Raw genomic sequence first — 26,444 nt, forward strand, 5'->3', positions numbered from 1 at the left:
ACTTGCAAAAGAAAACAGGAAACATTACAATTAGGAGTAGGATGTTGAGAAGCATTCCATCTTTGGCTCAGCTCCAGCCTGGTTGAGCTGGATGACACAGAGGATCCAGCTAAAGTTACAAGGCAACTCTTTCTTGGTTGTCTGTTACAGTGCTAACACTGCTTACAAGCACAGTTGTTTCCTACAAACTACGACAAAACAATCACCTCTCAGTCTGGAAATACATTTTAGTGCTACATAGTAGCTTTGTAACTGTATTATTTGCATTGCACCATAAACATGTTTATGATTTTGGATTATTTAAAAGAACATAGTTTCCCATAGAAAAACACACTAACTTACAAGTGAGCACAAGTATTTTTACTCCAGTGTAATGGCTATCACTTTGCCTTTAACAGATCATCAAAAATTCACAAGTAACTATTTTCATTCCTTGCAAATAGTCAGATAAGATCCACAACTTCATTAAATTGAGTTAGCTTCAGGACTTGCAGTTCTATGTGTTTTGCCTGCCCTATATAAGCAAAGCCAATGAAAGCCAAACAAAAATGTTCCTACACTGCAATCTTGTGCAATATTATATTCCCTGGAAGTGTCAATTCTCTTTGGCCCAAAGAGTCACCCAGATTCCCACATCTTTAAGGTTGCTTCCATTAGGAAAAGAAATAGATGAAATTTGATATGATCCCTGTTTTTTCTTGGAATAATGGGCACTACATCCTGATTTATGGAGCACAAAGAAATTCACATGAATAGGAACAATTTATTTACCTGTAGTTCCCAGACTCTCTGTAGGGAGCTGTATTATAAAAGTCTTCCTTCCAGCCTTTCTGGTGCCACACAGACAGAATTAGAGCAGCTTTCTAAGTCCTCAGAAAATCAGCTGAACTCTTTGACCCTACTATTGTCTGCACCTGCACGTGACTCACTATGAGTACAACATTTTCTACTGCCCATTATCTAAATCAAAGTAATTTGTAATTGTTTCTTATGGTCTCTGAATGGAAAGTGGCTCTCATGGCCACTACTTTGAACAAAATGGTTGAACTGTCCAAAGCCCAACACAATTAGCATGCTCTTCAGACTTCATTTTTTCATATTGTCAAACAGATCCCTTTGGAATTGCACAGAATCTCATAGCTTAGCCAGATATCGCAGGCAATCCCATGTGGCCATCCACTGAAGCCAAGAGATTTACTGCAGGGATGGTTTTGGCATCACAGCATTTTGAACTGATTTCCCTTAAGCAATAAATCAGCACAAATGTACAAATCTAACTGTGTTTGAAGGTTCTGTTTTGCAGCCATCTGTGCAGGCTTTTATTTTGAAACAGGAGTAAAACAAATGCTGGACTAAATGATACTCATTAATATATGCGTTAAGGTAAAAAAAATACACATAATTAGAAAAGCTGAAAATAACTACAAAAAGCTGTTTTGCATTATTAGAACACCCAGAAAACATTATGTTTGAGTAAAACATTAAGCATTCACCTTAAGACAGGTTGACACTGCAACTTAACTCCAGAATCCCAATATGATATCTTAAGCTAAAAGATACAGCCAGCCCAAGGCAGTCTGCTGTGTGTTGATTTCTCAGACAAAACATGAGAGCTGAAATGTTTCCCCTTTTGTAATGGTACATAAAATCTTGCATCCTTTTGGTAGAAGAAATAATGTACTTGATTACTGTTTGCCAAATCGATTAGTGAAAATATGGTGCAACATATTGCTACAGAAACCCACTGAGGTCAAGAACCGAGTGAATTCTAAAAATTTACATGAATAACAAACTACCTGGAGCTGCAGTTGTTCACAATAATTCTGGAAGACTTCTTAGATTTCATGCTTCAAATTTAAGAAAATCTCTTACTTTAACAGTTTAGAATACAATCTTTCATGGGGACAGATTGTTTCCTCTTACCATTAGCAAGTACTTCATAAAGGACCTGATCTTGCCATACCTGTAGAAAGATACTGACCCAGTCTGATCTCCACTTTGATGCAGAACAGTATTTTCTACATAGCAACCTCTAAGCTTCCTGTGATGATCTGCTGTTTGGGAGGTGCAAAAAGCAGAGAGGATGCCAATTTCAGTTACTTTTTTGCTATTTTGCTTTATCAGTAAAAACCATTTTAAGGATAAGGTACATAAATAATGACACCACTTTACAAATTTTTTTCTCAACACAGCAACTTAACTATATTTTAATCTCTGCGGTCAGATTTTTTTTTTTTAAATGCAGCTTTGCACAAAAACTGGATTCACATTCTGCTTTCACCTGTGTTTGGAGCCAGCTTTTGACCAATATAAGCAGGGAAACACAATGAGGGTTTAAGCACTAAAGTGGTCTCTGATTCAAACAAGATCAATAACCCGGTTAATTACAGACATTATTTTTGCCTTTTAAACACTCTTTAAACTGCAAAGAAGAACACAAATGAATATACACGAGCTGTGGAGCTACAAAAGTAGTTCTAAGCAGTCACTAACCATTCACACTGCAAAATCTCCCCGTATCTCCAGTATGCTCTGGCATACAGCAATTTCTCTGAAACCTGGAAGCTCCTCTACCCCCGGAGTTGTGTATGATCAGCAGCTAACACCAGCCAGCTGATGAGCAGTGACTTGCTGCTGTCTGCATTGGCAGCTCTTGGTTCTCCACCATCATTGCCCTCACTGTAAAAGCCTAGCCAGAGCCACTTTTTCCAAGACTCTGGAAGCAAGATAAGTTAGGAAATGTGATGTGAATGTCTTTAACAGCCCTTGGTTCCCAGCATAGCAGATACATGCTCTTCAGTGGGTGTGTTAGCTACACAAGCTGTGGTCTTTATGATCCTTATACAACAGCAAGAGAAACCACAGTTGGCATTTACTTGGGGTGGGAGACAATACACCTTTTATTGCCCACCCCAAGGTTTTAGCCATGGCCTCACCTTTGCTCATGCCATGTTAGCTAAACAGCTAAGAATCAATCATCCTCCCACCCAAAGTAACAATTTTACAGTATATAGATCATAGAATCACAGAATCAACTGGCTAGGAAAAGACCTCCGAGATCATCAAGATCATACTGTAACTAGAGGACACGATGAGGAAATGGCTCACTAAAGTATGAATGCTATTGCTCAGCATTTCCTAGAATTAAATATTAGTGTTCTTGACTTTAAACGGCAGGGACCAAGTCCTAGAATGACTGCAACCTGGCCACCAACAGCTTTAAAAACTTCCATATGAGACTGGCAACGTACCTGGCACCTTCAGGGACACAGTAATGTATTGCTGTGGTCCCTATTACTAATCTCCAAAACCATATCACAAAAAGCCAGCTGTGCTTTATCTTGTCATTTACTTCAATTAACTAGTATATATCAGGTTAACCAAATTGGGTAGCCACTGAAAACAGTCGAAGACAAACCTTAGAACCAATGTTCCCTGACTCGGTAAGAGGCAAATTCAATGGAGGATGGCTTAAAACTATTTAATATAATATTGAGGGTTAGATAATGTAGCTACAAAGGAGTTAATATTCCAATTGTTAGTTAGGAATTTGTCAGATGAGTGCCGCTCATATAAAAATCATACCCTTACGCCAATTTCCTGTCATTCCTAAAGTCTTTAATAAAAAGATATGGATAGTTATAGTAACAGAAGATTGTTTGCATTGTAATAGCAGGACATCAATGAACTTAGTAAACAGTACACTTACTGGCTACTACACTGAGGAGGCATCTGTCCTACCATGCCTAGAGCTCCAGAATTATGCAGTATGAAACGCTCCTCTGGTATCTGCATCTGGTAGCATGTCTACAGTGAGACCATCAGCAAATTTGCAGATGGCACTAAGCTGGGAGCGAGTGTCGATCAGCTGGAAGGCAGGAGGGCTCTGCAGAGGGACCTGGATAGGTTGGAGAGATGGTCTGATTCCAGCGGGATGAGGTCCTGCTGGGTCCTGCACTTTGGCCACAACAACCCCCTAGAGGGCTACAGGCTGGGGACAGAGTGGCTGGAGAGCAGCCAGGCAGAAAGGGACCTGGGAGTTTGGATTGACAGGAAGATGAACATGAGCCAGCAGTGTGCCCAGGTGGCCAAGAAAGCATCCTGGCCTGTATCAGGAACAGTGTGGCCAACAGGACCAGGGAAGTGATTCTTCCCCTGTACTCAGCGCTGGTGAGGCCACACCTGGAGTACTGTGTCCAGTTCTGGGCCCCTCAGTTCAGGAAGGATATTGAGGTGCTGGAGCAGGTCCAGAGAAGAGCAACGAGGCTGGTGAAGGGACTCAAGCACAAGTCCTATGAGGAGAGGCTGAGGGAGCTGGGGGTGTTCAGCCTGGAGAAGAGGAGGCTCAGGGGAGACCTCATCACTCTCTACAACTACCTGCAAGGAGGTTGTAGCCAGGTGGGGGTTGGTCTCTTCTCCCAGGCAACTATCAGCAAGACAAGAGGGCATGGTCTTAAGCTGTGCTAGGGGAGTTTTAGGTTAGACATTAGAAAGAATTTCTTTACAGAGAGGGTAATCAGACATTGGAATGGGCTGCCCAGGGAAGTGGTGGATTCTCCATCCCTGGAGGTTTTTAAGATGAGACTGGATGTGGCACTTAGTGCCATGGTCTAGCAACTGCAGCAGTAGTGGATCAAGGGTTGGACTTGATGATCTCAGAGGTCCCTTCCAACCCAGCTGATTCTATGATTCTCTGATTCTATGCTATGAGACATGTATATGGCAATGAGTTTGAACATGTGTTTGCATCCACCTTCAAAACTATCCACTTTGAAGATAATGTAAATTCTGGACCTGGAAATATTTGCTGCTGTCATTTGATATACATTTTTTGACCAAATGACCAAATACAGGCTAACTTCTTGTTGACTGAAAAAAGATGTCTTATTTTGTACTGTTTAAGATGCAGTCACACATGGCCTGACCTTTGAGACACAAGATGACTTTCTCAAACAAAATGCCAAGGTTGCCCAACATCTGTCTGAAACTGAAAAATCTTTAGATGAAAGACAAATAAAAATTGGTATATGACAATACTGAAGTGATTCAAGGAGTAAGACCCAATTATGCTATGACTTTTATTGTGGTGGTAAGTAGTACTTCACCTCATCAAATTCAGTTGATAGCAACCTAAATGGCAGTTTTTGCTCAGCTTCTTTTCCCAGCAAGAGTATCAGGGTAGATGTGAATATTTGCAAAGGGCACTAAATTAAGAAAGTATAATGTGGAGTATATTCTAGTACAGGTAAAACTTGGTAGAATCAGACATTGTGCTAGGTGTTTAGATTCCAGGCACTACTATATTTTCCAGCAGCTGGTAAAACTCTGCAAAACGTCACAGAATGCTGGACAATTTGCTTATCTTAAGTGTTCCACTACAACATCTAACGGTATCACAGCCATTTAGATTAATTACTTTCCTAACTCACCTCAAACTTTTCAAATGCAAAGTAATAAAGTCTTCCTGAGGAATCCTTTTCACCTAAATTTGCACCAGTTAAAGAGAAAATAATGTAAAATAATACTTGATGTACTAATTATAACACTCTTGTGTTCTTGTGCATTTGTTCTTGTGCATTTGTTCTTGGCTGACCCAAAAGTCACTTATCAAGTTTATCTGACATGAGCTTTTATAAAAATAGAAAATAAAAACAAACAAAAGAGTATCATTTTAGCAACTTTAATAGCTTCGCCAAACTTTAATCACTTGGGCTGAAAATTTCCATGATAATTGTCTGCCTTGGCCTGTACAAACTTAATTCAAAATTGCTCATAATCATACTCTAATAATAACAGCTACAGAAAAGTCCTTAGAGGAATTAATAATTTTGTCTTTAGAATAGGGCTTGACTAGCTTACAGCAAATACAGCACAGTCACACTCCAAACAAAGAGACTAAAGCAAAATTCTGAACAGCTACTCACTAATAGCACCATCTAACCTGAATGCTGAATCAGACAGATCAGACAGTGGTCCCCCCCAAAAATAGGGCATGATGATGTTGCTCAAGGCAGTCATATAATGTAAACAACCAACTTCAACTTTAACGGTTCCCAGCTTTTATATGCTTGAACTTGCAATGCAATGCCTTTATTTGACTGTGTGTTTACATGTGTACACCTGCATGCACACATGAATGCAACAAATACACAAATCGAGCAGAAACAATGCATTCAAATGGCGTGAGTTTTAAAAGAAAACACACATTACCTGTAAAGGAGAAATTCAAACTATTCATCTAATACGAACACATAGTTCCACATTCTGTTATTTGGCAGTACCATTCAGGCTCCATAAGATGGCAGACCTGCATACATTTACCAGATGTTGGTGTAATGACATATCTGTAAATACACTGCTTTTAAAATGGTTGCTTTAAATGGATGGGGCATGTTTTCAGTCAGAATGTTTTGAATGTGATATATTTAGAACTGTAACGAACTCTGTTCCACATTGCCTTTGACATACTCTCTGATGGCTTTGGACATGGCTTACACAGAGCACCCATAAAAAATGTAGCATCATCACTCTGAGCTGTGGAAAGTACCGTAACTTGATTAGTGTCACTCTTTCTAATAAACATGTAATTGGTATTTATTTCCATTGATTCATTCTAGAACTTTTGGTCAAAGTAAGCTAATTCTTAGAATATTATTGCTCCCCTGAACACACCAGAGCTCTTGAGGTTATCTTTTTAACAGGCTGCTTTACGGGAGACTGCCTGGGGTAACAATGATTTTCTTGTGAACCCTGAAATTGATATATTTATTTCCCATTGAATGATGATGTCACTTCTAAAAGCTTTTTTCAGGTTCTCTGATATTAATATAGTTCTATTATGTGTACAGTCATTATAGTAAATTCATACAACAAATTTGTTTTATGAGTCATATAAGGTTGTTCTGGAGAATACTCTGGAGAATTCTGAAGAATAGTCCAGAGCAAGGTGATGCCTTTACCCCTTTACCAGTGCTTTATACCAATTTCCTTTCCATTTGTTAAGATCTCAAGCTGGTTTAGATTTAAAGTTTTCAAACACAATTTTTTTCAAAACTGTTATCACACTTTAAATCACCAGGTAAGCAACGAAATGATCTTTGCAATCTCACTTTTATGTTTCACTTTAGCAAACTTGCACTCATTAATGTTATAATTACACAGGCATGTAATTTTCCCATAAAGGGTTCACTGCACTTGTTCCACTTGGCTAGGATTACAAGAAGAAGAGGCTAGATTGTGTTTAGTATTTTTAAAGAGTTCTTTGGAAAAAAGACAGTAAGAAGTGTTCATGCCAGCAGGAAAACAGTTTGTACTCAGTAAGGCTGTGAAAAGGAAATCACAATAATTTAAAAATAAAAACGGTTCTACTTCCTAGTAAGCAAATGGAATAAGGAAAATATATTACCAAGGACTCAAAATCCCTCCACTAGAGCATCAGGAACATTATCCTGAAAACTGTATTTAGGAAGAGAACTTTCACGAGAGTCAAGAAATCAAGCTGTTATGTTCATGTGCAAGTTTGCAATTTTTTCATATATAAACATACTCTTTAATGATTGCTTAGCAGTGAAACCTTATTTAAAACACTGCTCCCTGACACATTCACAGTGCTGACTCACTCTTCAAGAATGGGATTTTGAAAAAGAGCAATGAAAACACTCCAGCAGCAGAAATACTGAAGAATTTAGATAATGAGTGTCTGTAACCTACTTCTACCTTTAGACGGTTACTATATCAAACTTCACAGATGCGCCAGGAAGTTCTTGCTGGTTTAAAAACCCTATCGTTTTTAAAGCAGTCCTGTAAGCTACTTAGTGGTGCAGAGATGGCTTTATTTGTTTGCTTCTGGCTTATCTATGCTTTATCTAAAAAAAACCCATACAAGCGGTTATGGTACCTATGGAACCGGGCTGGAGCAGGTTCTGGCCAGGCCCAAGGGGACCACAAGTCCCAGATGGATGCACACGAACCTCGTATACATCGGCGCAGCTTCGCGTTTCGGGGCTAATTTTGCAGAAACACCTCTTTGTGTTGAAAGATTTTGCAGCGTTTCAGCAAGATATTTCAGCGCTCAGTCATCACTCCGCCGAGCACATCCTCCCCCAGCTGCCACTCAAGCTGTCACTTGGAGCAGCGGTCCAAGAGACGCTCCTCACACCGCCAGGGGCAGGGCACAATAAGCAAGTTTGTACTGCCACGTTTTGCACCTCTGGCACCCTGTGTTGTGGAAAACGAATGAGAAAAGAGGCTTTTGACTTTCTGCTGCTTTTTGATATAGAAACACGGCTCTAAAGAGGTCACTGACTGGGGAACAGCTTCTTCCTGCCAGCACTGACTCACGAGCCAAGCAGTTGCTAGCTGCAGCGGCACGAGGAGGCGGGAAATCTAGCGCTGGGCCTGCCGATGCTGCCGGGAAGGGCCTGAAGCCCTACGGAGCTCCCCAGCCCCCTGGGCGGTGCGGGCAGGGCCGGCTGCAGGCGACCATTCCCGACCATTCCCGACCATTCCCTGCGGGGCCGCGGCCGCCCCCCGGCCGCGCGCTGGCACACGCACCCCAGCATCCCCACTTGACGCATTGCAGGTACCGCGCGGCCAATCAGTGGCCGCGACTCTTACCAGATAACCATTGCGGAGCCCCGTCAGCCAATCAGGCGCGCCTTCACAAAGTGCTGCCTCAGAAGCCACAGCACCGCTTCCGTCGGATGCCGCCGTGCCAGCGAGCGGTAGCCTTCCGCGAGAGGATATAGGTCCCGCCGCCAGCCAGGGGATAGCTGGTGGGAGCTGCCCGTGGAGGGAGGGAGGGAGCTGGGATCGGATCGGATCGGATCGGATCGGACCGGACCGGACGCCTCAGCGCTGCCTCTCCCTCGCTGGCGTTTCAGGACCTGTCAGGGTGCGGGGTGCAGCCGCCTTCCCCCGAGCCCGGCACAGAGCGCTCCCGCTGCGGCCCCGCTGCCCGCGGGAAAGGGGGAGAAAACAGTGTCCCTCGGGAGGCTCTGGGAAAGCGGAGCGTTCTGTGCTGTGCCACCTGGGGCTCTGCTGTTGGTTGTAACATTAATCGCCATCAGCAGTTCCTGCGTGGAGAGCGGGAGAGTCACCAGCGCCGAGCCGAGCCGAGCCAAAGCCTCACTTCAGGCGAACCCTGAAGTGCCTCCAGAGGAGCTGCAGAGCTGCCTGTGCCAAGTCGGCAAATGGCATCTGCGGGAGGCACAGCTGCGAGCCCTGCAGTGGCTCTCGCTTAATTGCGAATGTCGCCACAGCCTTTGGGAGCGCCGGCAGGACCCGCAGTGCTCAGCGGGGAGAGGTGCAGCCCCAGCGAGGTCTTGCCAAATAACTTAGATCTTCTGTGGCGAACTGAAGCCCCCGGCATATCGACAGTTATTCCTCTATATCCTGCCTTTGGGGTACCTGGTTAAAAATCCACCCCCTTCCCCAGACCCACTGACCAAGAATAAATACACTTCACTTAGAAGCGCAGGTTCGGGCGTAGCTGTGTTTTCGTGCCAACGCAATGCTGCCGTGCGAGATCGCTCTCCAAAGGATGTTCCCTGGCCCCCACTGCAGACGGGGGGATTGGTGCAAGGATGTCAGGACAGATGAAATTCAACCAATAACATTGTTTTTCAAGAATTATGCTAGATGACTACTTGGCACCCATGGACCCATCACAGAACAGAGTTCGAGGTTTTTTGGTTTTGGGTTTTTTTTGCACAAGCTTGTGGGCCAGCAGTACGTCCCTGAGGAGAGAACAAGATGAGACAAACTAAAGAAAGAAGTGGGATGAGGAGTAGGAAGATATCTATGTTTCAGTGATTTAACCCCATAATAATAATAACAAAATAGTCTATTTTGAGTCTTTTGCTTTTTGCTTATTTGGTGCTGAATATATTGTTTCAGTTATATTTTAGTTGAGAAGATTGGTGCTCTATAAGCCCCTAAAATAGAATATGGAGATAGAGACAGCAGAAGCAGAATGGTTGCCAAAATGAAATGATCTGGAGTGCTGAGCACTGCATCAGCCCACACACTGGCCCACCCCGAGGACAGTGATGCAGAGAAGTCTTAGATGGTGCTCCCTGCTTGGAAAAATGATGTCAGTATTGGCGGACCCGAGACTAAACCAAAAGCTAACCAAAATAAACTCATTAAATGTGCTTCTGTATAACATAAAGAACCCATTCTCTGTGCAGTGCACCTTTGTGTTAGGCTTGTGCTCTTTAATAACAGTGCTGCTGACAGCTTCACAGCCAGCTCATAACAGTGCACTTACTAAATATAAGTACTTCATTAGCATCTAACATACTTCTGCTACCACAAAAATAACAACAAATAGCCATACTGTGGGGAAGGTCAATGGTGCTTGCCAGGAAAGGTGTGTGCACAAAGTGCTATGTGCTTGGGACAGACTGGATTTTAGACATGTTCTTATTCCACAGAAGCTGATAGCCCCAGAATAAGGCAGGCAGACCAGAGGTTTAATTAGGTAGCTGATGTGAACTGTACCCTTCCAAAAAGGAGGGGAAGAATATCAGGCCCCATGGGACAGCTCTACTTTTCAGGTTTATAAAGAAAGACTTTTTCTTGATACCATTTCTGGAATTTCAACAATGATGGAAGGTGCTTTAGGATGGAGACACAAGCATACTCTAAGGGTCAGACATTTTAAGAGGCTGAATTTCACAGGCACTAGTGACCCCAAAACTAAAAACCTACAGTTCTAGACAAAGAACTGCATCAAAGAGAAACCTTAAGGGGGATATCAGAACCTGTGTTCTGGAGGCATCAGTTGTTCCTGTTGTTTAAAATATTTTGTTCACTAAAAGAGATGAGCCCTCAGAAGAGGACTTCCTAGGTACTGCCATGGAAGTACTTCCCAGGGGAGAGGCAGTCCACTGGCTGTCTGACAATTAGCTACAGAGATTGGAATTTATTTTTACAGTTTCTGGGAACTGATACTAGAAACGCATCTTCTCTTCAAGGTTGTTGAAAACCAGGATTTTTTTCTTCCCCAAAATGGTGATGAAGCAGTTATTTCATTATGAGGTGGGTTTAGTACTCATGCATGCACAAACAACATAACGTAGCTGTCCGAAGTGTAATGATTCCATAGTTTTCTTCCTGCATATAAGGCAAATGAAGAAGAGTGGCACCTGGCAATGATGCTGGCTTCCAGCATCACTAGTTTGGGATGTATGTATAATACATTCCACCTCAGGCCAGCTCTGTAGTATAGTGGGTTAGAGTAGTGGATGTCTCTTGGATGCCAGTATTTGACATCCATTTAACTCAGGTGGTTTTGATCTTGTAGCTTTTTGTCTTATCCTAGGATAAGATTCTTATCCCAAACTGATGAAAACTCCTTGATTTCAGTGTGTGAGAGAAGGGAAGAATAAATTCCTAACTGGTGCAAATTAACATGGATTTGTTGACTTCAGGGCATGTTTACAGTTGCTGAAAATCTGTTCTAGAAACTATGATTCTGATTTAAAATTATGATCACCCTTGAACCGCGTGTGTGGAGTTGTTGAATTTTTTACCTCTAGCTGTAGCATGAAGACTTACGACAGCTCCACCTGACCCAAAGAAATTTTATTTAACATAGACCTACTACAAAATTACACTTAGTTCATTAGAGGATGTATCTGTGTATTTTACCTACCTATCTGCGTACATCATATATATTCTTATATATTTATTTGTTAAATTTATCTGGGATTTTTATTGCAAAATTGATGTCCTACTTTGACCCGTGGGAGTATTCAGATGAAAATGAGTTACTCGTGGACAAAGGAGAGGTGTAAAAAACAATGCAAACAGCTCATTTAATAATTTCTGTTATGTAAAAAAGCAATCTTTAGTGTCTTTGAAGATTTTTTTTTTCTGTGTCAAATAGGACAAACTGAAAGGAGAAACAACGTAACTGGAGATGAACAAACTGATTCTCAGCCTTTTTTCAGGACTTAAATTCTGAAAGCTATTTGTTTACCGTTGTTTATTATACCATTTTAAGCTATATGTTGGTTCAAAATCTGTAGCTAACAGCAACAGCTGTTCAGCTTTTATCAGTTCTAATGCAGAAATATGAACCCATAAAGTAAACCAGTTTTTGGCCCACTCATTTTTCTAGCATATTCTAAAGAAATAAATGCAAACTCAAGCCATTCCTAATAGGGTGAATCTGATAAAAAATTAGTTTGTTTCTTATATTGTATCACTTAAAATTTAGAGGAATCCATCTACTAAAATTAGAAGCAGAATTTTTCTTATCATTAGAATGATTGTTCCCATATGCATCTTTCTATACAGAATATTTTCAAATATATTTATGGTAAAAATATATGACTTTTCTTTGACTGATATATTAGTTGGAGTCATCATCAGGAAATATTGTTCATGTGCATGTGTCTATCAGTGAAGAAGCAAGACCTAAGTATGCTTGACAGTGTTATGTAAAAATACGAAATACTTAGCAAACACACACATAAATATCCTTTTCTGCATTTGATTATTGAAAAATAGTGGATATAGTTTGGCTTTTATCTGTAATAACACTAACGGTAACAAAACATAGAAAAATGGAACAAGTAACTTGTTTATACCATGAATCATCCAATGTTTACCTTTCTGTGAAACTGGCAATTACAAAAACTGGGAAGGAAAATCCTGTTTTCACATACTCCAATGTTTCTAGAGAACTCTTCATAGGACTATGAAGAAAGGTTGGGGTTTTTAAGACTGTGTGGAAAAGTTTTGTTCTTTTTAAATTTATTTTACATTTCAAGTGTTAAAAAAAAGAGTAGGAAAAGGCACTTTGATTTAAAAGAATTGTTTTGTGATGTTTAATCTGCAAGATGTATGACTGAGGATATGTGTGGGAGCAGGTTTGTAATTCCCATCTTTCCAAGTCTTTTTTAAGATAGGATCTTTAAAGTTTCTAATTCCAAATACTCTAAGTTTAGAACATGAAACTTTTCAAATTATTGGGCCTCAAGGATGCCAGTTTACGTAGCTACATGGAAAAGGTTTCACTGATTTAATTACAATATATAAATAATTTAGTTCTAACTAATGGTTAAATCAGTTTTATATCACCATCTAAAACTTTACAAGGCAACAGACTCTCAGTGTAGGTAACAACCACTGATTATTCAATTACATAGATGGCCTTCTAGCACTAAATGCTCAGTGAAAATCCATAATTGTATGTGATTCTGATGTACACCAGTTGGAATGAGACAAATGTAAAGAAATCACAAGCATGTAAAAGATTGGGGAGTTTGGTTGGGGGTTTTTTCCTCTCTCATAAAAGGAACAGTTATGTACAGGAACACGTATTTACCAATTTAAAAATGCTCCAAGGTCTGGAACTTTGAATGTTAAGATGAAAGCAATTTTTATTTTCACATCTTGTATAAAGGTGGTAAAAATCAATTCTGTTCTAGGTTTTTGTTTCAATGGAGTTCCACCCACTTATTTGCAACCTGTGAAGCTCACAGAGTATTTTATAAGAATACTCGCTTAGATTTTCACAGCTGCCCATGGCATTTAGAAACATTAATTTTTGTGGAAAACACTCTCCCCAAAAAACATTGCCTATATGAAGAGAATTTTATGGAAAGTGTAAAAACCCTATTTTCTGATATACCATCAGAATTCCAGTTGACTTGAAAAGCAGTACAACAAACTTAAACCTAGTTTGGGTAGCTCACATATATAACTGGTATTTTTATAGGTGTGAAAACTAATCATTAATTTTTTTCCAGTTGCACAGATGATGCATGCACATATATACTTGATTTTGGCTTCTTGTACATCTAACTTACTATAAAATGGTTATCTGTGCTTATCGCCATAATATCAGCCTCCCAGCCGTGCATTAAATGATATGACAAGCTTCTGTTCATCTATTTTTACATCCATTCTCTCAGGACAGATGTCTGTGAAATGTTCTGATTTATTTTGTTGTTTTTTTTTTTTTTTAACTGATGTATATTTAATATGAGAAAACAATTGATACATGTGTGACCATGTTCTTCAGTGCTTATGTTAACAAAGCCAAAGCAGAAAAGTACACCTTGTATGTAAGTAGAGGGATTTATTATTTTTTCATGTTCTCAACAGAAATCCTCCTGATATCTTATGCTGCTTCCAAAGAATGGACATGCTGAAACAAAGACCAACACTATAAACTTACTCTCACATTAAGGCAAAACTTAGGAATACTAGGTAGAATGGTTGCAAGTCTTCTGCTGCAACTAATACATTTATAAAATAGTATTTTCTTACTATTACAACTCAAACACAAGTCAACAAGACTATACTTACAAAGTAATTTAGAACAGTAAAGCTATCCAGGCAAAATTCATCTTAACAGCTATTGCATAGCCCTCTGTTCATAGAAAAGCTCTGTAGCAATGAGATGGCCAAGTTGTATAGTGTCAGGCAAAAGTACTGAGTAATTCCATGGCCCAGTCCAGCTCCCACTGAGATTCAGGAGATTTTGAATGAGACTGTAGAAGATCCTGGAAAATCATTTGACATTTTATGTCATTGGAATGACAGGGGAATTTCTTGCCTGCCCACAACTGAATGTAAATTTAAGGGAACAAAGAATACTGATCAAGATCTAGCTGTATAATTGAGTGAAAGCAAATTTACAAGGAGCAGGCAGATGCCAGTTTAGATGATTTTATTTTTTACATTAAATAAGCAGCAAAACATTAGTGTTCTGCTTTGTTTACATTTATCACTGCCATATGTCAAATTAGGAAAAAAATTCCCCTTAGTCAGAGTGGTATTTTGGAACATGAGCTGTGAAATATTTTCAAATACAGAATGATGCAATTTAACAGAAACTACTGCAGAACCTAACCGTAGCACCTTAATTGATCATCCTGAAATTTTTCTTAAATAAAACAAGATAACTATATTCCAAACTACTTTAAAAGTAACTTTTTTTTCAAATTCCATTTTTAATATAAATTAATTATTAACATGAACCATAAAGAGTTAGGAGAAATAGACACAAAAGGTTAAAAAAAAAAAGAAAGAAATGCGCAGCAATCCTTCTACTCAAAGGCCCTGTTAATCTTTGGCAACATTCATTGAATGTGACTGAGTGGCTTTCTACTTTGCATTTCTAAGTTTCATCACGTATGTCCAAACACAGTAATGCTGATAGTTTATAAGAGAATCTACATAAATTTTAATTACTTGTCTCATAGTCTCTTCTCAACAGATAAATTTTATCCCTTCGCTTTTTAACAAGTGAAGGTTTGGATCAATGGAAGAACATATTACATGCACTTAAAATTAACTTTAAAGAGACTGAAATAAGGCACCCACATTCTAAACTGTCACATTTAAATGTTGGTAAGAATATTCTCCTGATAATACCTTCAACCTTCCATGTTAAAAATATTTTGGCCAAAGACCATGAGACTGCATTCGCTATTTATCTTTGCAAGATAACTGTGCAAATTTATTAGCCCAATATTTATGTAGAATTCAGTGTTTTAATAATAAGATCTTCATGTGTAAAACCAGCACAATGAGGTGAACAATTTGGACATGAACACTGTTCTTCACACATCCCTGTGAGACTCGGGGAGTTCCAAGATTCTCTTACCCAAGCAAATGCTCACACCAATCAAACATTGGTTTTCCATGTTTTCCAGAAAGAAATTAAGCGAGGAAAATGAGGGCTTAAAATTGTTTGTCAGGTTTGAAAAAAAAAAAAAAAGATCAATTTGCATGTTCTTGCATAGCAAAAAAATAAAAATAAAAAATTCAGCATCACTACTTAGTAGTTAAAAAAAAAAATTAAGCATCTTAAAAATAGAAGGCCAGGCATTCTGCATCTAAACTGGAAGCTGTCTATAAACCTATCATTTGCAAACTAGCCAGCTGCAAATCGTTTTTCTGACACTGTTTCATATCCTAGTTCCTACACAGATGTTAGAATTATTTGGGGACCAAACTAGGACACATTAAATGTGCTATTTTGTTTGCTATGAGAAATCCTTCTAGATTGCAAACAGGTAACTGTTGAGTTTGCCAACCTATCACTGCTTTCCAGAAAGGCAAGCAAATAAATTTTAACTTCAGTGGCAGAGCTATTGAAATTGTTAAACAAACAGAACCAAACTGATTTTGGTTTTATTTCAAACACTGAAAGTATGCACTATTTTTCAAAATCAGAAAAACAGGCAAACGAATTTTAGATTTAGTGCTATACTGCAAGCAGGTTTATTAGAATTATGACCTCATTGAAAATACTGCTAGCCTCCCAATCCAGAGAGAGTCCCAAACTAAAACCTTCAGCTAAAAATATCTTGAACTACAAGGAATCTCAAAATCTAAGGGAATTTGTCCTGAATGGAACCAAAATCCTAGATTCCAATGTGGATCCATGTTTGTTTGTGCTTCCATACCTATTAAAGGAAGTACATTTTGAATGCTATAGTATTTACTTGGGCTGTTACCACTTGGTGGACAAAATCCTCAAGCCCAGACCTGACAGAGAAGACATGAAGAAAACACTTGACATCAGGACATGCTTTTGCTGCCTCTCACTTGCAGGCTCCTGCCGTTCTGATGAGAAGGGGCTGGAACGACACCTCAGTTGTAAGCCATCTGATTCTGGCTTGAATTTTACTGTCATCTGCATTTTGGCGCTTGACAAAAGCCCTATGATTAATAAAAAGGCAGCTGTGCTTGCTTCAACATTTCAGTTCTACAGTCGCTGTAGCAGCCGCTTTGTCACCGAAAAACAATTAACGTTATTAACGTTTCTCCCCGTCCCCGCGCCATCACCCTTTCCAGGTGTCGCTCCGGGCTCCCCGGGGGAGCGCGGGCCCGCACCGCCGGCGGGGATGCTGTCTAGAGAATAAAAAAAGCACCGGCTCGGCCGAGATGCCCTCGCTCCGCGGGTCCCAGCCCGCAGAGCGGCGGGAACCCGGTGATGAGGGAGCTCCCCGCCGGCTGCGCAGGCACTAGCGTTCAGCGGGGAAGGGCCACTGGCGGGGCCGGGCTGCCCTCGCCCCTCCGGGCGCGCTCGGCCGCGGGGCTGCGGGAGCGGCCCCTCCAGCCGAGGGGCGGGGCCGGGCCGCGGAGGGGGCAGGGCCGCCCGCCGCAGTCACCTCGCACATACCGCGCCGGGAGGAGGGAAAAGGGCCCCGCTCCGGCGGAGGGATACAGCCCCACGTATATAGCGGGACGGCGCAGGCTCACAGTCCCAGCACTCTGCGAGCCGCGCCGGGAGGAGGCAGCAGCCGCCGCCGCCGCTCGTGGTCGCGCAGTTCGTGCAGCCGCCGCCGGGCCCGCCATGGTAGGGGCTCGCTCGCTTCGCTGGGCGCGGCACGGGGCGGCCGGGCTGGTGCGGGGGCAGGCGCGCAGGGGGCTCGATGCGGAGTCGGGGACTGTCGGGTCGGAAGAGCCGGGCTGTCCCCGGGGAGGAGCGGGGAATGGGGTGGGGGGAGCCCCGCGGGAGCCCTTCCCGCCCGGATCCCCGCGGGGCGAGCGGGCTGGTGGTTGCGGACGCCTCTCCTCCACCTCCCTGCCGCGTTTCGCGGGATCGCCGCGGGGCTGCGGCCCTTACTCATCCGCCGCTTCCTTCCCGTTTCCTCGGGCCTGCCGTGTTGGCGCCCCGGCCCCGCGCCCTCCCGCCCCGCCTCGCCTCCCCTCCCCTGCGGAAAGGGCCGGGCGCGTCTCCCCGGGGCCGCGGCCCCAGCGCCGGGCAGGGCGCGTTGCGGGGCGGGGCGCGGGTCTGCGGGCGAGGATCCCGCTCGGCTCCGGCACCAGCTGCACTGCGCAGGGAGCGGGGGGGCGGCCGGGGGGAGGGCACCGCGCTGCAGCTACTGCGCCCCCCCATCCCCCAAAAAAACGCAACGGCGGCGGCGAAGCCCATCGCTGTCTGCATTACATCATGTCTCCTCCTCTTCCTCCCGGCCCCCGCGCACCCCCCGGCCGCGGGGGACCGGGGCGCAGTGCGCGTTGCTCGGTTGGAAGCGGCCCAGGGCCCGCATGGGGGCTCGGAGGAGGGGGTGCAGCCTCCCCTCTCCCCGGGGGCTGCGGGGGAAGAGCCGCTGCCTCCGCTACCCGGGGGAGGAAGGGGGATGGGGAGGGAGCCCAGACGCCCTCGCGGCTGAAGGATGAGGACGTGGTGTGGCCCCCGGCTGGAGAGGGAGGGAGGGGAATCGGGGACGCACTGCAGCAGTGGGTGGCTGCTGGCCGGGAAGGGCGCCTGTTGCGCCGGCGGGCTGCGAGCCTCCCGCCCCGCCGGGCCGGCGGTGCCGCCGGAACGCAGCGCAAAGCATCCTCCGGGCGCTGCGGGGCCAGCCCGCGCTCCTCGCAGGAGAGAGCCAGAGGAAGGGCTGGGGTTTTCCCGGTGACTTTTCGCTTCCGACGAGAGCGGCGATACAGTTGCAGGCTGACCTCTAATCGCTTTTTGGCAATCTGGGTGTTCCTCGGCTCTGTCTCTGCATCTCCCCTTCCCGTAGGAGAAGGCTGACATCACCAGGACAGGATCTGATGACTTGGCTGGGTGGGGTGATGGCTCCAGCCCTGGGTACCTTTGTCTTGTAGCTGGGGCGAGCGGCAGTGGCTGTGCCTGTTGCTCGGGAAGGTGAACCCTTGGCGGTGTAGAGTCGGGTTGCGTGCCTCGGGCATCGCCGGGTGTGCGAAGGTTTTGAGGGGTTTTGTTTGGGTTTTTTTCCGTGTTTGTTTTTTAAATTTGAAATACGATTTTTAGAAACGTTCAACGAGCTCCGACTAATGGGGCAGTGAGCTGGTGCTGTGGGCTGGAGGTTTTTTGCCGAGGTGTGGCTCTGTTTCCTGTTCTGCAGGGCACTGAGTCTGTTATGTAAATTCCTTAGATAATCTTTAAGTAAAACCTCGCATTTTCTGGAAAATCGCAAAGAGTGCAGGAAGTCGAACTAGATTTTGAACACAAGCCTTCTGCTGTTATTAAAGAAGATTTATTAAATTTGAACTCTGTCTTTAGCTGGTACTGTTTCTACCCTTTTCTCCCTCACTCGACACACTGTGCATATAGGGAATTCTTTAGTCGTTACATACAGACATAAAAACAAACAAACACCACCACCCCACCCTGCAACATCTAATTACAGGTGAAATCTGTGTGTTTCCCTTTACATAGAGAGCAGATTTTCAACCCTGTCCTATTCTTCTGTGTGTGAGCTTAGCAGATTGTGTAGCTGATTAATTCTCTGTTGGATTTGTTGCTCTTTACTGCAGTTAAGTGCTTTTATACTTAAATAATAGTATTTGTGGACAATAAAAGTGCCTGCTTTCTCTGATGGACAAAATTCTCTGTTCTGATGGTAAGAAGTCCAATAAAATGAGTTTAAGAGGAGTTAGTGCCTTGTATTCTCCAGTATCTGTGATTAGGTGTGTAAAACCCCCTTTTTTCCCCCCTTTCTTAGTTACTAGAAAAAGGCATATTTTTCCATAAAGAACTGGTTAGCTCCTTTGAGTCCAAACAGTGGAGCTTTTTGTGATGCTCTATCCATAGATAAGGGAGAGGCTTCTGGAAGGATGTGACTAGCACAGTTAAGCTCTGGAAAGCCTGTTTGATTGCCCGCAGGGCTGTATACCTCTGGATGCCGCAGTGGCCTCTTGATGTACAGAAGGTCATAAGCAGGTATTTGAAAACTTACCACCTAAAATTATGTATAAAACAACCCATATATCATGATGAAGCACCTTAAACTGTTTGGCTGAGGGGGAAAAATATAATGCATGAAAACTGTCATTTTCTTTGTCAGAGGTGGCAAAAATCTTCATAATACTGAGTTGTAGTTCCTCCTAATATTCCAGCAGAGCCCTTTCTGTGGAGCTCAGCAGGGCGGGTGGTTGCTGTGGTGAGGTGGGGAGGGCGGGCAGGGCTGGAGCTGTGGGCGGCCTGTCAGCCCACGCGTGTGCAGATCCCCCCACGCACTGCTGGGGCACTGTACTGCCGGCAGTGACTGTGATGCGAAACCCCAAACACATGTCATTAAGGATTTCATGCCTCTCTGACCAATTGCAAGGAGCTTGCCTGTGTCCTTCACTGGACCAAATTGGATTCACCAAGTTGCAGGATGGCATGGCTGCTGCTTCATATGCAGTTCCGAAAGAAGTTAGCTTATATGCATTTGGAAACAGCTGCATAGTGTAGGTGAGTGGAGTCTCCTTGCAGAGGCAGAATTCCAGGGTTTGCAAGTGGCTTGTGAAGATAATGATAAATCACTGCTGAAATTTAAAGGAAGTGCCTCATGGCTTGACATAGCTAGAGATGAACAGTATTCTAAAATGTTCTATTCTTCGTGTAGGCTGATCAACTGACTGAAGAACAGATTGCTGGTAAGTGTTTTGATGAGAATTTTTTTTTTTTTGCTAACTCTTGTGACTAAAAGAAAATAAATTATCTCAAACATAATGGAAAAAAAACATTTTTGACAATTTTACGTCTGTTACTAACACTGTTCTGAAAAGCACTCACTTGAAACCAAACTAGAAAAACAAACAAAAATGTTCTGGAATATTACTGGTTCATTGCCTCTTCATTTAGAGTGCTTGTTCCTTGGACTACAGATAATGATTTTTTTTTTTTTTAGACTTTCAAACTTGAGCCAAGTACTTCTAGATTTCCTGCAAACAGAAATAATTGCTAGACTCAAATGCACTACTTGGAGTCAAAGCAGACCTAGGTACTCTTTAATAAAGTGAAGATAAACTAGAAGTGAAATGGCAACAAATAAATCTCATATGTGTTTATTGCACATTATTATAAGCCAGTGTCTTTTAAATGAAACTTTTAATAGACTACCTGTAATTCAGACTAGTTAGGGAGAAGGAGCATTATTTGACCTTTTGTAGACTAGTCACCCAGTTCTGGCTGACGCTAATTCCTGTTGTCTGCTGCCTTAAAAATAGGTGGTAAATGACAACACTTTTGTTCCTATAAGTCTGTTAGTGGTAAAGGGAACCCAGTGGGTCCTTTCACTTACTGCAAACAGCTGCTGTTTATGGAGCAACTGTGCCTCAGGCAAGATGCAGATGCATGGAAATGCGTTATGGAGTTGTAATGCAGATAATAGCCACATGAAATAAGTTTGTGCAAATTGTGTTGGTACTATAAGTAATTTTTTTATTGGTATTTGAGTGTGTTCATTCTCTCAATACATGAACAGTTAAGATAAAATGAGAAAATATTTCTTAGAATTTTACCAGATCTTGTCAGTGGAGTGTGTTTTTCATATGTGATTTTTCTCATGCTCGTGATGTTACTAAACACTGGGACTGTTTCTGCCTCTAGAATTCAAGGAAGCCTTTTCCCTATTTGACAAAGATGGTGATGGTACTATCACAACAAAAGAACTGGGGACTGTCATGAGGTCACTGGGTCAAAATCCAACAGAAGCAGAATTGCAGGATATGATCAATGAGGTAGATGCTGATGGTAAGTGTTGGAAAGGTGCTGTGATCATCTTAAATATGTATGACCTCCACACCTGGGCTTAGACTGCATAGGGAAGACCGTGATGTTGACCCCTTAAAGCAGTTCCAAAATGCTTGATAGAATCTAAACTCAGAAGGTAGTCAAAGATGCTAGCAGCATAAGTGGGACTGCAAAAAGGGGGGATGGGCAAAGTTATGCTATTTGTCTTTAATATTTTATGGGTCACAGGCTTCCTATTGCTATCTGGCTTGCCCTGACCTGATGTTAACCTGTCTTTCCATCCATCTTTTCTGTACGTGTTTTTTTCAGCCCATGTTGCTCTTGATAACTTTACCAATATTTGTGGTAAGACTGGTAGGAGTGGAATAGTGTTTTCATTTCTTGGAAGTTTAGCACAACAGGAAGAGACTATATAGTCTATGTAATGTATTAGACCCCCTAATAGATGGGGGTATAGAGGAAGAAAACCCTTCCCACATCAAGACTAACAAAATTATTTTCAATGCATGCCAGAAAGGGTCACTACACATTTTGTTTCTGAAAGTCCACATGGGCTAACAGTTATAATAAGGAAAAGTGCTTTTCAACTGATGTCAAGCCTTTGGTCTCATGTTGGTTGTGACAGTGATTTTTCTTTAACATCTTTGTAAAAGAAGAGTGAAAGTGTATTGGCAAGAGTATAAATTATCTGAGTATCAGAATATGTTATTTAAACTACTTTCTTAAAAGTGCAAATTGACCTTAATTGATAAGTCTTTGCAAATAATGAAAAACTTCAGGGTTTGCAGTGGTACATAAAGGTTGTGTATAGTGACTTCTCTAGACTGCAGAGCACAAGGCTATTCTGGTAGATTTAAAACAAAAGGAGACTGAGGACTTCAGATAAGTATGCCTGCCCATCTGTTTAAATTTGGTTTATGGCAGAATGCTTTGCTGTTATTCTACATGTTCTTTGAGGATTTTTCAAAGCTGAGTTTGAGATTTACTCATATTCAACTGGTGCATAAAGCTGGCCATGATAATAAATAGCTGTGTATGTCTCAGGCTGGAATCCTTAGGATGCAAGAGTTTTCTTAAACTGCATTTATTTAGCTGCTTTGCTGTGTTTACATTATGAGTTTGAATACTTCTTTCAAGCAGTGGGTAGCTCTTAGTTGCACAGTATTTAATTCAGTTTTGTGAACTATTTAATGTGCCTTTTTGGCATTTAAATCTGAATCCGGACTATGCAAATCTAGTTTTTTCACCGTACTGATTTTCTCCTAGCTTTGAGCAGCTTGAAATTTACATTGTTACTTTTCATTCAAAGCTTAAAAATCTTATGGGTGATGTCTGGATGTTAAACAAGGATTTTCAGTTTTGCAGTCAAATACCTATAAGAACACCTACAGCTAAGATTATTGGTAATAACAAATAGTGGCAGCTTTTCTCTTGTCATTGGAATTTGCAGATCCTTGTTGCCCCCTTAAAATGGTGCATTGCTTTTGTGGTGTACAGTTTGGGTTGATAAGGCAGTTGATTTTTAGAAAGAAACAACTATTTATGTACAGTTTAGTGAAGTGTAGTTCTCCAAAATTTTAGATAACCTGGATTTGTAGTGCCAGCTTTATTATACATTTCCTTCTGGAGTATTCCATAGCAATTGAGAGATTCTAAGGAAACTAAAAGATTCATTTCTGTGGGAGTGATTTGAAGTAAAGATGAGTCTTATCTTTTAAGACTGGAGCATCAGACTGACATTTTACTTGCAGCCTGGGTGGCAAATGGTATGGCTTGACCTGGAGAGAAGGCAACAGTTGATTTCATTGTGCTGAAACAGTGGCTGCTGTGGCTACTGCACACTAATACAAAAAAAGGCAGTGGTAGCAATTTAGAGAGAAGAACCAGTTCTTCTATAAGTATAGTTAACAGAGGATCTGTCAATCTTGGCTAAGTAAAATGCCAGATTTTTTTTTTATAATAGAGAACAGCATGGAAGTTTAATTTTTGGAAGTTTCTTTTTATTAAGGCAATGGCACTATCGACTTCCCTGAATTTTTAACCATGATGGCCAGAAAAATGAAGGACACAGACAGCGAGGAAGAAATCCGTGAGGCATTCCGAGTCTTTGACAAGGTATTAATAAAAGTGCAACTACTCTTTAAAAGCAATAATGTTTATATTTTCCTCAGTGTTTTCTCCTTATCTAGGAGGAGAAAAAGTCCTCTAGTAGAAGCAGAGGAATTAGAAACAGAGTAGGGACTGTTCTGAAAATAGAACTAGGACTGTTCAGGCTGGTTCTGCCTGCTTTACACAACAAATCTAAGCTTAAGGCTCATCTATGAGGAAAACTTTTTCGCCTTTCCATAGGAACAGAGTGGAATTTAATGCTTGGGGAATGTTGGGGGTTTTTTTGAGGGGTGTGGGTGGAGGGGAGGATTTTTCTGTACCTTTGGACTTTGGGGGGTGGAGTGGGGAAACATTTGCATGGATGCACAAGGTTTTATACTACTTTGTGGAAGCTTTTAAAGTCAAGATGATGTCATCAGTATTTAGAGCGACATGAAGTGTTGCATGTTTTGTTTTCAACATGTGAACTTTGAAGTTGCTTTCATAAAAACTTAGAGGTCAGCTTCCTCCACCTTGTTTAAGGGTACTTGAGCATATGTCAGTTTTCCAGAACAAGGGTTCCCCTCTTTGGATTGTTAGGATATGACATGTTATAAGAGAATTGTGTTGAGTAGTGTGGCTGGTGCAGCTGTGAAGCTGATGCACACACATGTGTGGAAGAAGGCCTTACTACTACTTTTTATAGAAAAAAGTGTTAGTTTCTAGTACTTAGCTGAAAATGTGCTAGAAGTTACTTGATTAGTACTTCATCTACCCTGTGGGGTTCTTTCTGCAGACTAGATTAGTGTTCAAAGCCACTGAGGTAGGTTATCTGCTGGTGATGGCCATGTCCTGCTCTCAGATAATGTATTCTTCCAGTATATGGGATTTCTGAAGTGGCTGAGGATGAGATTAGGTTTAGGTATTACTAATGGGGACACTAGCTTAGAAGTGTCATTCCCCCTTTTTTTTCCCCCACAAAACTTTGCACAACTCCTTATGAATAAAGTTTAAATACTTTCTTTGATTTCATTCTATATTATCTTATCCAAGAAGCCTGACATAACACTATCTCTACAACCAGAGTGAAGGTGGCTAACACAGAAGAGAAAGCTGACTTTATTCCTGGTGGCAAAATGGGTCTCTCTTTGGCCTTCCTTAGGCAGCAGAGACTAAACAAAAACTTTGTTTCTTTTTGTTTCTGTGTTTATTTATGAAAGCTCTTTAAAAGCATTAAAAATACCTTATCACAAGGACAAGTCAGGCATGCAGTTGTTATTACAGCACAGTAATTGTATAGAAGGATATGGTGTCATGCGTGCCTCATAAGGCAGTGGGACTTGTACATACTGCAGTATGTACAGTGTGCCAGGTCTGTGCATCTGTCCCAAGTGCCATGAGGCTAATTCAGAAGCAGTTACTGGAAACGTAGATGTAGTTTCAGAGTTAATCAATGTTGGGATTGTCGTTCATGGTCTTGTGCAACTCTTCTCTCATAGGATGGCAATGGCTATATCAGTGCAGCAGAACTACGTCATGTTATGACAAACTTAGGAGAAAAGCTAACAGACGAAGAAGTAGATGAAATGATCAGAGAAGCAGACATTGATGGGGATGGGCAAGTCAACTATGAAGGTAAAAAAGATGCTTGTCTTGACTCAGAACCATTACTCAGACTGAGGAAGGCCTGTTGTAAAGGCATTAATTTTTAATACTTGAGACACTGGTTTATTTGCTTGTCCACTTTTGTGGACAAAACCTTGGATGCAGTGAAAGGTGCTTTTTTATGCCAATTGTGTTTAAGACATTTTTTGAGTTGAAGTACTCTAGAGACACTAAATCACAGTGACTTTTTTATCTTTTCAGAATTCGTACAGATGATGACTGCAAAGTGAAGAGACCTCCTTTACACCTTTTTTCCTCTAGAAGAATCAAATTGAATCTTTTACTTACCTCTTGCAAAAAAAATGTTCATTTATTCATTCTGTTTCTGTATAGCAAAACTGAATGTCAAATTACCTTCTGTCCACAAACTGCATGTAATGGTTGGTGGTCCTGTCCCCAAAAGATGAAGTTAAACATCAGTTTTACAATATAAATAATTGTACTACCTTGAAAATAAAAAAAAAAGGAAGCACTTAGTGAACTCAAAAGTTCCATTTGCTAATGACTATTACACTGTTTGGGCTGGCCAGTTTTTCATGCATGCAGCTTGACAATTGAGCACAGTCAGACATGTGTATTAAAAGGAAAAAAAACAACCTAAAGGATCCACTCTTTTGTTCAATAGTGGATTCTAGTTCAATTTGTAGTGTAAATTGTCATAGCTGGTTTACTTTAAAATTGGTTTATACCTCAGGATGGTATGCAGCAAAATGGTTGAAGGATGCAAAACTTAAAGAAAATGCCCTAAAGGTTGAATGGTTCTCCTGTACGTAGCAGTGTGCTCCAAAAATACGATGATCTTAACTATGGATGGCATGTCTGTGTTAAAATACTGGTTTAACATTGTCTGCATTGCACTATAGTGAAACGGGTGTCAGGCTGTTACCGTTCACAAAATTTTTAAAAGAAACCTTCACCAAGGGAGCATCTTTGGACTCTCATGTTTTTAAAACCTTCTGTACCATGACTTGGAGCTGGCGGAGTAGCCTGTGGACTTCAGCACAACTATCAACATTGCTGTTCAAGATATTACAATTTATGTCCATTCCAAGTTGTAAATGCTAGTCTTTTTTTTCCAATAAAAGACCATTAACTTAAAGGTGGTGTTAAATGCTTTGTAAAGTTAAAATATATATATATAATTGAGATAATAAACCAAAAAAGCAGTAGGAGGGAAGTGTTTCTATGAATGACTTGCTGCTAAATTATAATGCACATGTATGCAATA

General features: G+C 41.7%; 1 protein-coding gene and 1 long non-coding RNA gene across 2 annotated transcripts; one reads left to right on the top strand and one right to left on the bottom strand.

Annotated features, from left to right (window-relative positions):
- Nucleotides 1-5,666: 5,666 nt before the first annotated feature.
- LOC135416162 (uncharacterized) lies at nt 5,667-10,631 on the bottom strand. Its single transcript, XR_010431467.1, has 2 exons — nt 8,617-10,631; nt 5,667-8,217 (listed from the first exon to the last, which is right to left on the bottom strand). It is a non-coding gene; the product is annotated as an uncharacterized LOC135416162 (long non-coding RNA).
- A 6,486-nt stretch (nt 10,632-17,117) lies between these two features.
- Nucleotides 17,118-26,315, top strand: CALM1 (calmodulin 1). The gene is made up of 6 exons (XM_064658976.1): nt 17,118-17,329; nt 20,334-20,364; nt 21,320-21,463; nt 23,472-23,578; nt 25,051-25,186; nt 25,418-26,315. The coding sequence occupies exons 1-6, from the start codon at nt 17,327-17,329 to the stop codon at nt 25,444-25,446; spliced, it is 450 nt and encodes a 149-aa protein (XP_064515046.1). The 5' UTR covers nt 17,118-17,326; the 3' UTR covers nt 25,447-26,315.
- Nucleotides 26,316-26,444: the final 129 nt, after the last annotated feature.

The sequence above is a fragment of the Pseudopipra pipra genome, chromosome 6 (assembly GCF_036250125.1).
Source record: "Pseudopipra pipra isolate bDixPip1 chromosome 6, bDixPip1.hap1, whole genome shotgun sequence".
Classification (NCBI taxonomy): domain Eukaryota; kingdom Metazoa; phylum Chordata; class Aves; order Passeriformes; family Pipridae; genus Pseudopipra; species Pseudopipra pipra.